Here is a 15,501-nt window from a genome sequence, read left to right on the forward strand (position 1 = left end):
GTTCAGGCTGGTAACTCCTCATGCGTTCTCTGACTGTTCCTAAACTAGGTGTCAATTCACAACAGGCTGCAGACCTATCAACTGAGCCCGCCCAGCATTGAGTCCCTGCCTCTGGCTCTGACCGCGCCCCCCGCCCTGCTCAGCCCCGTGCAGCCTGGAGACCTCCGCCCAGAAACACTCATCCAGTGCCAGCAGATAGTGAAGTTGATCGTGGTGGACCAGAGCGGGCGGGGGCGGATGGAGGCCTTCCTCAGCCAAGGCCCAGCCACACATCAGCTCATACAGTCGGCCATGTCCACGCCTGTGCATGTCAGAGAGGGGGACGGCCCCCAGCCTCCTCTGCCGCCTCCCCCTCCACCTTACAACCACCCCCACCAGTTCTGTCCCCCTGACTCACCCAGGCCCCTCCACCACACCATGCCTCTCATGCGAAGGCGCAACTCCAGCGGCTCCCGCAGCATCGTCTAAGAGGCTCCTCTATGAACCCTGGGGGCCGGACTTGAGCCCCTCACTCACACAGCGACACACACATGCTGGAGTGCTAGCCAACTCCCTTTGAGTGGTCAGATTAAAGCATTGCTAAAAAAAAGTGAGGAATATACTGTGTAAGTCGGAAAAAATGACAAAGGAAAAGGACACCAACAGGACTTTATTCAGAGTCCTGACTCAGTGGTGGCTTTTTTGAACATGGACTAGATTTGATGCCATTTCGAAAGACAGCTTTTCTCCTTTCTTTTGTCCAACATGTCACCCGGTAGCTGATGGTGTTGTCTGTCTAGATTTCACACTCTTCAAAAGATCTTGTGACTTTGCATTTTTAAAATGTCACCTATCCAATAAATGTGTCTGAGAGCTATAACTGTGAAACCAGGGAGCCAGATCAGAAGAGCAAACCGGCGGTCCTGAGAGGAAAAGGGAGGGCTTTAAATATGGATACAAGTTTTTTTGAGCTCTCTTTCAGGATATTGATGTTAAGTTCTCCCCCTTTTTTTTGGTCTTTGGTTTCGATCGAATGAGCTTAGAGTAATTTCAGCAGAGCTAATGTAGCTTCTCACTGCAATGCTTTTTTTCCTCATGTCTGCACAGTAGTGTCAGTATATTTGTTTCCTTTATTTCCGAGTGAACAGTTAATGATTGGGTGACGAAATATGCCAAGAAAAAGGTAAAAAGCTCCAGCATCTCCACCCTGCCGTGTGCAGTAAAGGGCAGTAAGCTATGATGTTGATACTCACTCAATTAACCTAAAACCTGATGACAATCATATTTTTTTGTGTTTCATTGTTGTTTGTTTTCCTAAACTTGTGTATGCAGATATGTTCACAGTGGTGTGTGAGTGCCCTGATTCTGTTTGCCCTCACACAGCTCAGGAGAGGATTTGCTGCACTGGAACATATAATATCTGAGAGCAGCGTGTGTGTTCAGTCTGCTTACTCATGGGCAGCAGGGAGTGGAACTGGTAATTAATCCAAAACAAGACTAAAACAGCCAGATCAAGCCTTTCTCCTTCGGTATATTTGCTTGTAATGGGTTACCTAGTGTGACAATTGCTGTTACCTTGGGATTTAGGCAATATCTGTGCCTAAAAAACTCTCTTTAGTTTAAAAATGAACACAAATTGCTCCACACAAGGCAGACCAAGGTCACCATCACTCCCCTCTCACAAATTATATTTTTCCTTGCACAGTGAAAATGTTATATAAACAGAGATGCATTCATATACTGAATGCTAATCAGGGGGAAAACTGAAGATGTCCATGGAATATTTATTGATTTCATCATCAGGTTGTCTTTCCAGGGTCGATGGTTCGAGCCAGTTTGTACAGCAGATCGCAAATCATCCAACTGAGACACACCAAACACGTCTTGTACCTTTTGCACCACAGAATATATTGGATATATTGTAAATAGATTATATAGATTTATTCTAAAAAAGTGATTAGTTTGCCCAGTGTGTGTATCTACGTATGTATTTGTACAGAGAATAATCTAGTTTAAAAAAAGAGGATATAATAGCTATTATAATTATTATTTCTATGATTATTATATTTATTATCATCATGATTATTATTCACATCAGGGGTTGTCCTAAATCCTACCGCTGCGAGAGACAGGAAACAGGCAGCTTTTATAGAATAAACTCCAGTTTCCATGGTAACACATGCTATATTAATGCAGATACACATTTATCATGAAATTATACCGTGTCATATTATTATAGATTATTAAGAGATGGCTGTGTCACCTGTTAAGGTGTGTAAAGGGCTATGCTGTATTGGTGAATATGTGCAGTAAATACACACACACATAAATACACAATTGCTGCCAAAGCAACAGCAAATCCAGCGTATATTTACCTTAGAAACTGCTTGATTTCTTAAGTCAGCACCCCACTTTGTTTACTGTAAACTCGGAATGACTTGTACAAAAAGCATGATATTGTTTTTATTTTTATTTTTTATTTACAGGGAATTGATTATATGTTTGTATCATAATTGTTCCGGGCATGTTGGGTTGATTTATGTCATCTTCTCCCCCCTCTCTCGACTTCCTCCCTCCTTTCTGCCTCACCCCTTCCCATCAACCCCTGCCTTCTCTATGGTTGTCATGGAGACGCACCAATCTGCATCCTCACTGTGGAGCACTGTCATTAATCTTTGCACCCTCACAATATTTCTAAAAAGGGAGATTTCTTAAAGATCAACATGTTTACTAATGGAATATTTCTTATTTTTTCTGTTCTAAGAGAATGAAAGAATAAAGTAGTTTTTACTCTCTGCCCTGGACTGTCTGATTGTGTGTGTGTGTGTGTGTGTGTGTGTGTGTGTGTGTGTGTGTGTGTGTGTGTGTGTGTGTGTGTGTGTGTGTGTGTGTTGACGGCCGAATTGTCTCCATGTCTGCTTCTGTGCCCCCCCCTCGGCCTCTCTACTGAATGTGCTCCAGGTGTGTGAGGAGGATGGCTGAATGAAGGAGCTTATGGGAAATCAGTCTGCAGGTGTTCCTGTCCACCCAGCACAGCGGGTCTAGACTCATTCATTAACAGAGGAGAAAGCAGTATTGAAACTGACTTGTACCGTCAGAATATGTGTTGTTGGTCCGCCAAATAAGGTAGGTGGAGCAAACACTCTCTAATTCACTGAGGAGTAAGGCTAGCTATTTTTTTTCCAATCTCTACTAGCTTTGAGATAAAACCGCTTCCAAGGCCAAAAAACAATGAAAAAAGCAATGACTAATGATAAAAAAACAAACTAGTGCCAGACATACCTGACTGATAACCACAACAAGATATTTGAGACTAAAAACTTAAGCATCAAAGCCAGAAAAAATACAAGTTGCTTTTATTTTTGCAAATCACTCTTGAGAAAGGATAAACACAACGTAAATACTGTCCACTCTTCAACATAGTCAGATTTACAAAGAGATTGAAACAAAACACCATTTTGGCTGAATAAATTATCTTACAAAAACATAGATGATATCAACATAGTACAATAATTACAATACACAGTGGAATCAATTTGTGCAAAATGCCTGTAAGATTACAGATGTCATAGAGCTCTCACAGTCAGCTCACCGCTCTTTCAAACGTTTCTCAAATTCTGTCTCCCTTTTGTTTCTCACTAGAGGTTTATTAAAGGGGGGACAGTGCAGAGAAGTGGGTTGAGGTGGAGGAACAAAGTCGCCTGACAGATCGCTCAGTTTAAACTGTGCTGTTCGCTTCCTGTTTCTCCTGCACCCCCCTCTAACCTTGTGTAGTGGGTCAGTCCAGTCCACCTTTGTGCACAGGCCGCCTCCCGACAAGCGTCACTCTCTCCCAGGAAAAGGTGTCTCTCGGTCAGACTTTACATAGTGGTTTCTTCCCATTCCAGCTCAACATCACCTGCAGACCAGCACAAAGGAGTGGAGTGAGCCCTGTGCTGTGAGTGTGTTGTGTTTATTTAAGTGTGTAGAGGTGCATGTGTGTGTTTACATGTTGTTTACCTTCCATAGCGTCCAGGGAGTCCATCTTTTCCAGAGCAGAATAGCTGACAAACCAGATGGACTGGCTGTTGCCTTTGTTGTTTAGAAGTTCTAGCGTACTTTGGTGCAGGAAGATGTACTGGGCCTGACACACACACACACACACACACACACACACACACACACACACACACACACACACACACACACACACACATAAGCAGATACTGAGCAGATGTTCATAATAAATAAATTGGTGTATAATTAAGTCAGAGGGTCCTGGTAGCTGGTGCTGACCATTTAATCACAACAACTCTGATTTCATTCAAACTGGAGATCTGTTAACCCTCTACTGTCTCCTGTCTGATGAAGGCAACAAAAATAAAAACATATGACCATGTTTTTTTTCTTCCTTTCAATATATAAAAAGAAACACATTAATCTTGCATTGCTGATTAGATTTAGTCAATTAATTAAAATGTAAAGTTTTTTTTCCCCTCTCTCTTTCAGGACTCAAACCTTTCAAAGCAACATTTTAATTTCCTTTAACAGAAGACAGAAAAAAAACCTCTAAAATAATGAAATTGAAAATGATTTTGACTCCTAATGCTGCAGCTGCCACACCCCAGGGAGGTGTAACAGCAAGAGAGCTGGATACCATATTTCAAGGCTGCCAACATATCATGTTTTCACTTTTGTTGCCAAAATAATTCACTATAACAATCTATAGAGTTACATTTATATATATATATATATATATTTTGTATCAATTGTTTTGTTTCTATCTATTTTTTTACACAAAAAAAATGTAAATCACTCAGCAAGTTTAGTAAGATTGTAGTTAATTGTCATTTTATGATAAAGATGCTCATGTAGCAAAACTGATGGAAAGTACGGTAGAAATCAGTAATTATTAAATACCTTTACAAGATCTGACACACATCTACAATAACTGCCTTTGCTCTCGCTTTGAGTTAAGTGTTTTAGATAAAAGAGTTAAATGTGGGTCAGTTAAAAGCTCTCTTCAACAACACTGTGCTCGAGTAGCTTGGCAATGACATTTGTGAGGTTATAAAATAATTGAATGGAATGATGGCCTCTTAAAGCGGAGGCTTTAATCCGTATGTGACTGGATTGCCATGCTAATAGTGAGCTGTCGGGAACGCTGCGTTCTCAAAGAATCAACCAGCTTCGGAGCTGCAGACACTGCAGGCTCATATTTCACTGCCAAAATGTGGACACAGGAGAAATGCACAGAAAATCAGGAAATAGTAAAAGCATAACACTGAGGAGAGGCACAGACACCAGGCACAGGGTCCCTGCAGACACACACCATCCCTCTGTAAGTAATGACTGAAAAGAGTAATTTTAGGAAAGGTTCATGCTGTTTTAAGACGGGAAACCCTGCTCAGCATATGTCTTTAATCCACTGCCAGATCCTTTCCCTTTGTCAAAATAAGAAATGGGGATGGGATCACAGCAGGACAAGAAGTTTAAAAAAAGTGGGACAAACCAAAACGCTACTTATGAGTCTTTGATGATTCTTAAGTGTACTCAAGCAACTTAAAAGAATACATAATATAAAACACCTTTTTTCTTCTTTTGTGTGTCCTCTTTGTGTTTTTGAAATTAAACCTAAGAGAACAATTACATTTAATGTCAACTCACCAGATTCTGTACCATACACATCCTCTCGCTGCGAAGTTCAGCCACCAGGCCGTAAATATCCACAAAGTCGTGATCTCTGACGTGCTGAATGAGGTGGTCGAGAGCGATAAATACACCAGTTCTGCCCACACCAGCACTGAAGAACAAGGACAGATGGAGATTGTCAAGGAAGGTCCATTAGAATAAAGTATACGGTCCAATTTACTTTAAGGACCTTGCAGTAATGTAGGAAGTGTCAGTACATTGCTGTTTACCTGCAGTGGACCACTATAGTGGTGTTGTCGTGCCTGTGGGCTCGGACAGCTTGGACAAACTTGATGAGCGTGCTGCAGGACTCTGGGACTCCGTGCTCAGGCCACGATGTGTAGTTGAAGTGGCGAACCAGAATGTAGTGCCCATGCTGCACAGAGAAATACATACAAGAAAAAAGATGGATTAACATTAATATAGATTACATAACTCAAAAGGTTGGAATGGAACAAATTACTCACTATAGAACGGTTCATTGAGGAGTATTTTGACATTTTGGAATTACTTTGCAATTTTCACTGTGAAATAGATTAGATCATTCAACACCACTTTTATTTCTGACTGTTAAATATGAAACAGAGACTATTACATTAGTTTAGCATAAAGACTGGAAACAGCTTGTATCTTCTCATCTAACTCTTAATAAGAGAGCAAACAAGTGTATTTCCTGTAGCGTTGAACTATTTCTTTAAGCTGTTGGCCTGTAACATTTACTTAAAAAGAAAATGGCAGCTACAGGAACTTTTTTGGTTCACATTATCCAGTTAGATGAACGTGTAAGAATTGACGTGGATATATTTGTGTATTACAAAGTTCGGAACAAATGCCCACATCCAGTATCTACACTGAACAAAAATATAAATGCAACACTTTTTTTTTTGCTCCCATTTTTCATGAGATGACCTCAAAGATCTAAAACATTTTCTATATACACAAAATAACCATTTATTGCACAGTTGTGCCTTAGGCTGGCCACAATAAAAGGCCACTCTGAATCGTGCAGTTTTGCTTTATTGGGGGGGTCTGGGGGGGTCCGAAAACCAGTCAGTATCTGGTGTGACCACCATTTGCCTCACGCAGTGCAACACATCTCCTTCGCATAGAGTTGATCAGGTTGTTGATTGTGGCCTGTGGAATGTTGGTCCACTCCGGGTTAGGGCCTGTGGAATGTTGGTCCACTCCTCTTCAATGGCTGTGCGAAGTTGCTGGATATTGGCAGGAACTGGAATACGCTGTCGTATACGCCGATCCAGAGCATCCCAAACATGCTCAATGGGTGACATGTTAGGGTTAGGGTTAGGGTTAAACTAAAGGTACACCTGTGCAATAATCATGCTGTCTAATCAGCATCTTGATATGCCACACCTGTGAGGTGGGATGGATTATCTCGGCAAAAGAGAAGTGCTCACTATCACAGATTTTTTCAGATTTGTGAACAATATTTGAGAGAAATGGTTATTTTGTGTATATAGAAAATGTTTTAGATCTTTGAGTTCATCTCATGAAAAATGGGAGCAAAAACAAAAGTGTTGCATTTATATTTTTGTTCAGTGTACATATGCATGAACAGCATGGTGTGTGTGTGTGTGATTGTGTAAGGTGTGTCAGCGTAATCACCTTTTCTACTTTGAGAGTTCTGACAGTCCAGTCAGGAAGGACTTCCTCTGACACTTTTGAGATGAGAATGTCACTAAACACCGACATCGGCTTATTGTCCTCTGGCCAGTACTTGTGACATCGAATCTGAAATGCCAAGCACACGCACGCGCACACGCACGCGCACGCGCACACGCACACGCACACGCACACGCACACGCACACACACACACACACACACACACACACACACACACACACACACACACACACACACACACACACACACACACACACACACACACACACACACACACACTCAGATCTCCTGTTGACAGAGTTTTAAAGATGCCCCTCCTTTCCTCTGAATTCTATTTCATAACAGGGTCAAATGACGCACTCTCCCTTTCTCGTAACACTGTGTGAGCATGGCGATAGTGCGGGTTCCTGTTTCCCAGATCATCCTCCAAAAGTCGGCCACGGTGCCCGGCAGAGGCCCCTGGGTGGCTATGAACTCATTTGGACAAAGGTAGCCCTACAGAGCAGAAACACAGAGACAGAACATTGTAATTGCAAGCTCAAACAACACCCCAGCAACACACTCACGCAGAAATTAATAAACTTGAAGTTGTTATCTATCTATCTGACTGAATCAGAAAGGGACAGATATTTATTTATTTATGTTTCGGATTGTTGGTACTCACTGACACAAAGCTGGCGTTGATGAAGTCAGAGCCCGCAGTGCCCGGCTCTGACAGCAGTTTCACTCGGTTGTTATTGTCTAGACAAAGTTTAATAAGAAGAGCATGATAGAAACATGTGAAATAAAGCTGTGCAAGCGATGGTGAAATCGATATGCAGGTAATGTTGGAGCTAACACATATAATGTTGGTATACTGTGAGTGTCTAAACCTTGAAACCTTATTTTCAGCTTGACCACTCACAAGGTTTAATGTTAGGGAAGCGGTTTTTGGATTTGTTCCAGGGCAGGTCAGCGTCAGTGGTGGCCAGGTCCTGCAGCAGCTTTGGTAGCTCCTGGGTAGACAACGCATTATACTCCAATATTAATAAACACACATACAAAAGGTTAAAGGTCAGAGCCTGTATTTTTTTTTAAAATACCAACAGTTGGGACTTAAGTGAAAGATAAATGAGTTAAAACATGTATTGTGACTTTAAAAACACTGTTTAAATGATCAGAATGCCAGAAGTCTCTAAATTGATTAAGAATCTATTCAGGTATGAATGCAGGAATATATGTTATACGTCATGAATAATAAGCAACATGTAAAATGCAGAACATTTTCATTTTAGTTAATACATTAATCACCAAATGCTTATTTGATCGGATGTTGACCTGCTCTTGTGCATTAGTGAGGTGCAAAACAACAAGGAAAAAGCTGGCATTGATTTTGTTTGAATCACTATCCTTTTTACTGCCTGCACTAAATTATTCCTATTATCGGTTTTCTGTGATGTAATCTGTTTTCTAACTGCAGACTTTCCTTCATGCTCCATTTACTTAGTCATTTCCAGGTTGTTTTATTTTATTCCATCTCAATGCATACATGTCTACACAGTTTAGAAACACAGGTCCGGGCAGTAGGCAAACACTTACAGCAAACTCCTCCTGGAACTTGGAGTTGTCGTTGGCACACAGATCCTCTACATGCTGCAGGAAAGACTTCTTGTTGACAGGCCTGGCAGAGAGGGAAGGAGTTATATGAGGAACAGAAAGAGATGTACAAACACTCTACAACAATATGCTATTTATGTTATTCAAGGATAAATCTTATTTATACTGAGGCATACTGAACATGCTGATCTGTGCTGCAACTATTACGTGTATATTCAGATTATTTATGCAGGAGGACTTACTTGAGTGATTTCCTGTAGCTGAGCAGCCTGGATGAAAATAGACAGCAAACATCAACCAAAAATAAACAAATTAACTAAATAATCACATCCCACACTGGGTTATTTCTGGGCCTGAAAGCTGAAGGGATCTTCACTGCAGAGAGTACATGGCATTGTAAGATAAAGCAGAGGAGGTTTAACCGGTTCTAATCAAATCTTTCTTTGCATTGCTGAAGACTTGTAGCTACGCAGATCCTTAGCTATTGATAACGCTACCACTTGTGCCCTCTATGGCTGATAAGCCTCCCAAGCAATTTTAAGATAGTGAGTGGGTAAACAAATTAAAATGGTCTGAAGCAGAGGGGTGTCGGCACCACTCTGCAATCCCTGCCAGTGATGGAGGAAAAGGAGACCCTGATTCCATCAGCTGCCGACCTCCACCAAAGGTTTAATAAGCAACACAGATGGATGATTTAGGGTGATTTGATTCGGGATTAATGGGAAATGTGACAATGACGAACACATAGTGATGGCCGTGTACAAGGCAGTGCGACATGCAATAAAAGCACACACAACAAAATGTGGCACACACAGGTCCAAAGCCCAACTTACTGGATCACATAAATCTCTTTCCGCCTAAAGAAGAAGGAAGAATACCTGGTGGGAGAGAAGTGCTTGGTGAGAGAAAGACAAAGCCAAGGCGAGTCAATGCAAGTGTCATGTGCGTGCAAGGAGGGTTATTTTTGCAACCTGTGTGACAGGTAACAAGAAAAAGTGGGATATTATAACATAAAGCTTAGACAAGTGGTGTGTTGCTGATCTCAGCTCCAACAAAGCAGAGATACACAAATGACAAAAATAACGTAAAGTGGACATACTATATCATGCCCTACTGTAACATATTTCAATGCTTTAATGTTCAAAAAAATGTGTGTGTCTGTTGTGATTGGTCAACCGCTTAGAGATGTACCGCCCCTTAGCCTATAGTGATGTCACTATGTTATGGAAGTAAACAAAGGTGTCCAATGGAGGCATTTCAGGAAAGGGAGGAGTGTGTTGGAGAGAAACTCTCTGGAGGATTTTTGCCTTTTCAGTCCATTTACATGCACAGAAACCTGCAACACACTACAGGAAAGGGAAAACCCCAAAAAGCATTATAGGGCCTCTTTAAAAGACAGCTGGTGCAGCTTAGATGTGAACACAACATGCAGCTGTAAAAAACCTCCAATGTTGCATCTAAAACGAGTGGACAGTAAAGTATCCTCAGGGACTGCCTCCTTTTTTCTGCAGTCACTGCATATAAAAAATGTCATAGAGGATATTTATTAAGGCTGGCGAATATTTACTCAAGTAGGACCGTTATGTTTCTTTGCACATAAAAGATAAGAGACAGTTATCTGCCGGTGGAAGCTATTCTATTTATCCATCTTCTCTCATGTGGGTTTTATGTTTTTATTGTTTATTTTGTTGTTCATTCAATTCCTCTTGAAGACAAGCCACATTTAACACCTACAGTACAAGAAGTACATGGTTTCTTTGGTATTCTGTCATTATATGGGTATTCTTTAGATGTTGGGGAAAGAAAGGTTTACAGAAAGTCTTTATTTTTTGTTGAAGGCTTTCTATTGGGTAGTATTTCGTCTAATCCTAGCCATCGGTGACCTTGATGCACCAAATTAACTGAATCTCACTTTGCTTCTCACCATCTTGCAGCACCTATTGCCTGTGCACTTGCTTGTGCCAAAGAAGACGCTCAAACTGAATTTTTATGAGAGGATGGTTGGAGAGCTGCAGAAAGGATGACTTGTCTGTTATGCTGAGAATTGAAGGTAAACTATAAAGCCCCGATGATGCCGTGTTGTGTCATAGTGATGCTGATTCTATTTTCTGGCTGCAGTGAAGATGTTCTTGTCTTGTTGACTTAGATTTAGAATCTCGTCTGGGGCAGCTAAATCAAGCCTAAACTCATGAATTGTGCATGCAGTTTCAGCTGCCAAAAATCTGTGTGATATATTCAGTAAAGTGAAGCCCTTAGATTAAAAGTAATCACACAGACTAACCGGTTGAGTTTTTCTTGTTTGAGTTCCAGATCTGCCACAGCAATCAGCTGATCCAGTTTACACTTGGTCTCTATGATCTCTGCCTCTCTGGGTGAATAAGTCCCGCCCTCCTTCTTGCGCTGATGGATCCTGACATGTCAATCAAACACATCAGTTAATAACAAGGAAAATACAGAAATAATATTTATAATAATGTGAATAACAAATTAGGCATTGAAAAAAGGCCCGTATCCACAAAGGAATTTGCACATGTTTTATTTTGTGTAAAAATACTACATCAATGTCAATGAAGTGTTTAAGTTAATGTATTCATGTTTGCAAATAATTGAAAGCCTGCTGCTATCTTACTTGACAGAGCCACAGATGATAATGATGAGCAACACAGCCAAGGTGACGGAGAGCAAAACACCCAGGATGATCTGCTCTTCTCTGGTCAACAGTCCGTCCACTTCAGAGAGGAGACAACGTTACACAAAAACAACAAACATTCTGTACAGGTTTTATATTTTCATTTATTGATTGGGAGAAAAACAGAGATGAATACAATTACCTGCAGTCTTGACGTGCTCCGAGTACACTGAGTCTGTGTATTGGCCATTAATATTAGTGGCTCTGAACTTAAACCTGGTGAATATGAACAGTCCAGTGTAAGCTTTTATTAACGTAAAGCCTGTTCATACAACTGTTTTAATTTTGCTGTGTGTTTGTGTGTTGCACTCACACATAGACTGTTTTTGGCTTCAGAGGTCCGTTGCAGAAATGATCGGTGTGGTTCTCCTTTACACAGTCATTGTTCCGTCCGATCACGTAGGTTCCTGCTGTGGTGTGATTGTTCCTCACTGTGGGCGGGCCCCGTGCAGACACACTGCGACCCCCTCTGACGTGTGCGTCCGTGCGCTGCGCCCCGTCCCCAAGAGGACACGGTGGGTTAGGGAACCCCATGTCAGTCAGGTAAGGGTCAGGTCGATGGAAGAATGCATTCTTCCAGTTGGTCAGGTTCTGGATGTCCTTCACTGTGATAGGATGAGTAAGTCAGTTAGAGAGGTAAGGAATCGCAGGGGGACTGAGTCAAATTTCTGCTGACGTTAAGCTCTTTGGCTCATGCATACATTTAGTCTTTTTTGAGCTTAGGGCAGAGTGACGTACTGTAAAACAAGATTCTAGTCGAGGCTTAAAGCCCTAACAAGACCAATACCCAAGTGTGCTCAACTAAAAGTGAAGGCTGTCAATGTTTCTGAAGAGCCATACCCCCTGACTCGGCCACGATGACCTGAATTTTTGTGATTGGTCCATTGTCGTCACTATAGAAACAGGCAGGCATGCGGATGGTGATACTCCTGTGGGTTACCATGGCAACCTCTCCATGGCCCAGCTCTGCCTGGGGTCTTTGCGTTGGCTTGGCCGGAGCTGGAATACATGCACGTGTGAACAAGCAGGAGCACACACACACACACACACACACACACACACACACACACACACACACACACACACACACACACACAGAGACAGAGACAGACACAGAGGTTGTTGAGTAATTAATACAGTGTGTGTGAAGATGGCATTAATGCCTGTTGCATTTTACAAACAGGTCGATGCTCTATCCGCTACATCATGAACATACATCTGACGATATTGTGGAGTAAAGCTGTGTCAGACAAGGCCTGCCTACTGTTTTACTGAACATGACACTGTGCAGCGGCAATTCTGTGTCTCACATCTACGCTGCACTGCTGCAACAAGAAAGGGAGGCACACATTAAAGCACTGCAGAGCGCACATAACAAAGCGTGACATGTACCTGTGATCCCTGTAGTTATACGGACTTGAGAGCTGGGTGGGCTCAGACCTGCCCCGTTCTTAGCTGAAATCTACAAACAGACGAATAGAAGAAAGGAGGGAAGACAGCAGAAAGAGGGGCAAGCATATAGAGGAGTTATAGATAAAAACAATGTTGATCTGAACAGAGTCAAACAAGGCTGTGTGTGTGTAATATACTGTATGTGTGTTTTTCACCTGTATGCTGTAGCTGTGTCCTCCCTTCAGACCCTCAATGACAGCAGTCATCGTGTTTTGGTCTCTGTGGGTGATATTAAGGCTGATGTTCTTGACTAGTTGGTCCTTTTCGTAGATGTACACAAAGTAGGATGTAATGTTTCCATTGGGCTCTTCTGGAGGGGTAAAAGTCACCTTCACTTGGTTCACTAACTCTGGGACAACTGATAATACAACATTCTTGGGAGGGTCCTTGGGCTCTGGGGACAGAGTAGAAATTATACAGGAGAACATTAATTACAGATATATTCACTGTGAAGCAGTAGCCAGTGCTCCTCAGATGAGTATTTCTACATACCCTCCTCCAGCGTTTGAAATTCAATTGGTCCGATAGCTTTCCCATCGCTGGCAGCATGCTCCGATGGACCGGTAAAGGCAGTGATCGTCACAAAGTAACGAGTGAAGGCAGTCAGCTCAGTCACAACAACGGTCGTCAGCTCTCCTGGAGCCCGGACTGTAGAGAAGTTCAGACCGGGACCGTCCACCTGGTTTAACAGGATAGTTCATGGGAACATTTTTATTTGAAATTCATATTGTTTCACCACACAAACTCATAACACCATTTAGTTGACATGTTCATATTTTTGCATGTGTCTGTAGAAACAAAATTCAATGAGATGACCTGCACAAGATAGGAAGTGGGTCCAGCGATAACAGCTGGAGGGTTCCAAGTGATGTGAAGTCCGCTGGAGGTGGGGGTCACTTTCAGGTCCCGGGGAGGGTCATCAGGGTCTGAGGGAGGAGATAAATTATGCTTATGATGCTATTTACATTTTTAAAAGCCTTAAAAAATCATGTTAATAAGATAATGAATGATTTGTTAGCATGCTAATGTTGATAGCTGAATGCTGTTTAAGTCTTTTGAAAGACATGCCAAAGTCCAAATAACTATTACAGGAATAATCTAGATTTAAATCCAATTTTTGTTTACTGGAAATCCTTGGAAATCATCACAGGTGTCACGATCTGTCTGTGTTTATTTTGAAATGTCTTCACCTCCTGTCTTGCCTGTTGCTGTCTGTCTGTTTTCCCTCCTACCTAATTACCCGATTGTGTTCACCTGGTGCCCCTGTGTTTTCTCCTCCCTCCTCACCTGTGTCTGGTTTGTGTGATTAGTCTTGTGTGTATTTAAGTTCTGGTTTTTCTGTCTGTCAGTTGGTTCATTGTTTGTCTTTGACTGTGTTTTCGTGTCAGTGTTCTGTTTGTGCCTCTAGACCTTGAAATAAAGGTATTTTTTCAGTTTATTCTGCATTTGGGTCCCGCCTGCTTCACTCAACCATAACAACAGGCAATTCTAAAACATCCTATAATCACTGTGATGTTCTTACTTCCAGCCAAGGTGCGTTCATATTTCCAGAGTGTGTATTCTCCAACCCCGGCGTTGGTCACAGCAGCCACCTTGAAGCGGTAGTATCGGTATTTAGCCAGGGATTGGAGTGTGACGCTGAGGCTCCCGTCAATGTGGTCCGAAGCATTCACCGACACTGTGACATTAGAGTGAACGCAGTCTGAGGTCGGCTCGTCCTCTGGGGCCGGCTGTGCAGTAGTTAGTGTGTTTGGTTCGCAAACAGTGGAAATCAGCTGTGCAATGACATGGTACTCTTTCAGCAGGCCGGGAATGGAGAGCGGTGCAGCCCACTGAAGTGTCACATTGTTAGGGGTGACCTGAGAGATGGTGAGGAAGCGAGGGGCAGCGGGGGCTGTAAAGGGAACAAAGTTGATAGAGACAAGTATTCATCCTGTCTTATTGTTTGTTCGGAAATTAAAGATAAAAATGCTTCACAATACACAGAGTGATTACCTGATTCAGAGAGAGTGGAAGCAGTACAGTTCAGTCCGTCTCCAGGTCCTGCAGAGTTAACTGCAGACACAGTGAGAGCGTACTCCTGGTCTGGAGACAGCCCTGTCACTGTGTACACTGGTGTGTAAACCTGGTGTGTGTATGACTGCGAGTCAACCTCCACTAGAATTTCATAAAACATTATCTGCCCATTAGGGTTGCTTGGATGTTCCCAAAACAGCTGAATTGAATCCCAGCTAACTCCAGAGCAAGACAGGTTCCCCACAGCGTCAGACACTGCAGACAGGGAGATGACATTGGAACATTGTTATAGTACTATTAGCTTAAGTAAGCATTCATCACTGTCCACTGTAAGAGGAAGAAAAAAACGAATGAAATTTTGGTTGCTTTTTTGTCGCACATTAAAAACGGCTGCTACACACATAGTTTTGCCAAAGATTATTTTATATTACTGGAAATTACAAAAATTCAGCCTGCA

At 42.1% G+C, this 15,501-nt stretch overlaps 2 protein-coding genes across 4 annotated transcripts in view; one reads left to right on the forward strand and one right to left on the reverse strand.

The window, feature by feature from the left end:
* iqsec3b (IQ motif and Sec7 domain ArfGEF 3b) overlaps window positions 1–1,696 on the forward strand; it is a 118,082-nt gene extending 116,386 nt beyond the window's left edge. Inside the window, exon 14 of one of the 2 annotated variants that reach the window (XM_010784838.1) lies at window positions 49–1,696. In XM_010784838.1, the coding sequence (XP_010783140.1) occupies window positions 49–468 (420 nt within the window). In that variant the 3' untranslated portion in view covers window positions 469–1,696. The remainder of the gene's footprint in view (window positions 1–48) is intronic. The other variant, XM_010784839.1, reaches the window with a different exon arrangement.
* A 1,622-nt stretch (window positions 1,697–3,318) lies between these two features.
* The window catches only part of ptprq (protein tyrosine phosphatase receptor type Q), a 33,643-nt gene continuing 21,460 nt past the window's right edge, over window positions 3,319–15,501 (reverse strand). Inside the window, exons 32-53 of one of the 2 annotated variants that reach the window (XM_010784841.1) lie at window positions 15,024–15,299; window positions 14,551–14,922; window positions 13,845–13,954; window positions 13,521–13,707; window positions 13,184–13,422; window positions 12,969–13,038; window positions 12,417–12,575; window positions 11,890–12,181; window positions 11,719–11,792; window positions 11,517–11,616; window positions 11,169–11,297; window positions 9,721–9,765; window positions 9,130–9,156; window positions 8,870–8,951; window positions 8,196–8,286; window positions 7,956–8,032; window positions 7,652–7,786; window positions 7,273–7,398; window positions 5,880–6,025; window positions 5,626–5,761; window positions 3,979–4,102; window positions 3,319–3,877 (exon numbers count right to left, since the gene is read on the reverse strand). In XM_010784841.1, coding sequence (XP_010783143.1) covers window positions 3,840–3,877; window positions 3,979–4,102; window positions 5,626–5,761; window positions 5,880–6,025; window positions 7,273–7,398; window positions 7,652–7,786; window positions 7,956–8,032; window positions 8,196–8,286; window positions 8,870–8,951; window positions 9,130–9,156; window positions 9,721–9,765; window positions 11,169–11,297; window positions 11,517–11,616; window positions 11,719–11,792; window positions 11,890–12,181; window positions 12,417–12,575; window positions 12,969–13,038; window positions 13,184–13,422; window positions 13,521–13,707; window positions 13,845–13,954; window positions 14,551–14,922; window positions 15,024–15,299 — 3,035 coding nt within the window. In that variant the 3' untranslated portion in view covers window positions 3,319–3,839. The remainder of the gene's footprint in view (window positions 3,878–3,978; window positions 4,103–5,625; window positions 5,762–5,879; window positions 6,026–7,272; window positions 7,399–7,651; window positions 7,787–7,955; window positions 8,033–8,195; window positions 8,287–8,869; window positions 8,952–9,129; window positions 9,157–9,720; window positions 9,766–11,168; window positions 11,298–11,516; window positions 11,617–11,718; window positions 11,793–11,889; window positions 12,182–12,416; window positions 12,576–12,968; window positions 13,039–13,183; window positions 13,423–13,520; window positions 13,708–13,844; window positions 13,955–14,550; window positions 14,923–15,023; window positions 15,300–15,501) is intronic. The other variant, XM_010784843.1, reaches the window with a different exon arrangement.

This window comes from Notothenia coriiceps, unplaced genomic scaffold (assembly GCF_000735185.1).
Source record: "Notothenia coriiceps isolate Sejong01 unplaced genomic scaffold, NC01 NC01_scaffold00026612, whole genome shotgun sequence".
Classification (NCBI taxonomy): Eukaryota; Metazoa; Chordata; class Actinopteri; order Perciformes; family Nototheniidae; genus Notothenia; species Notothenia coriiceps.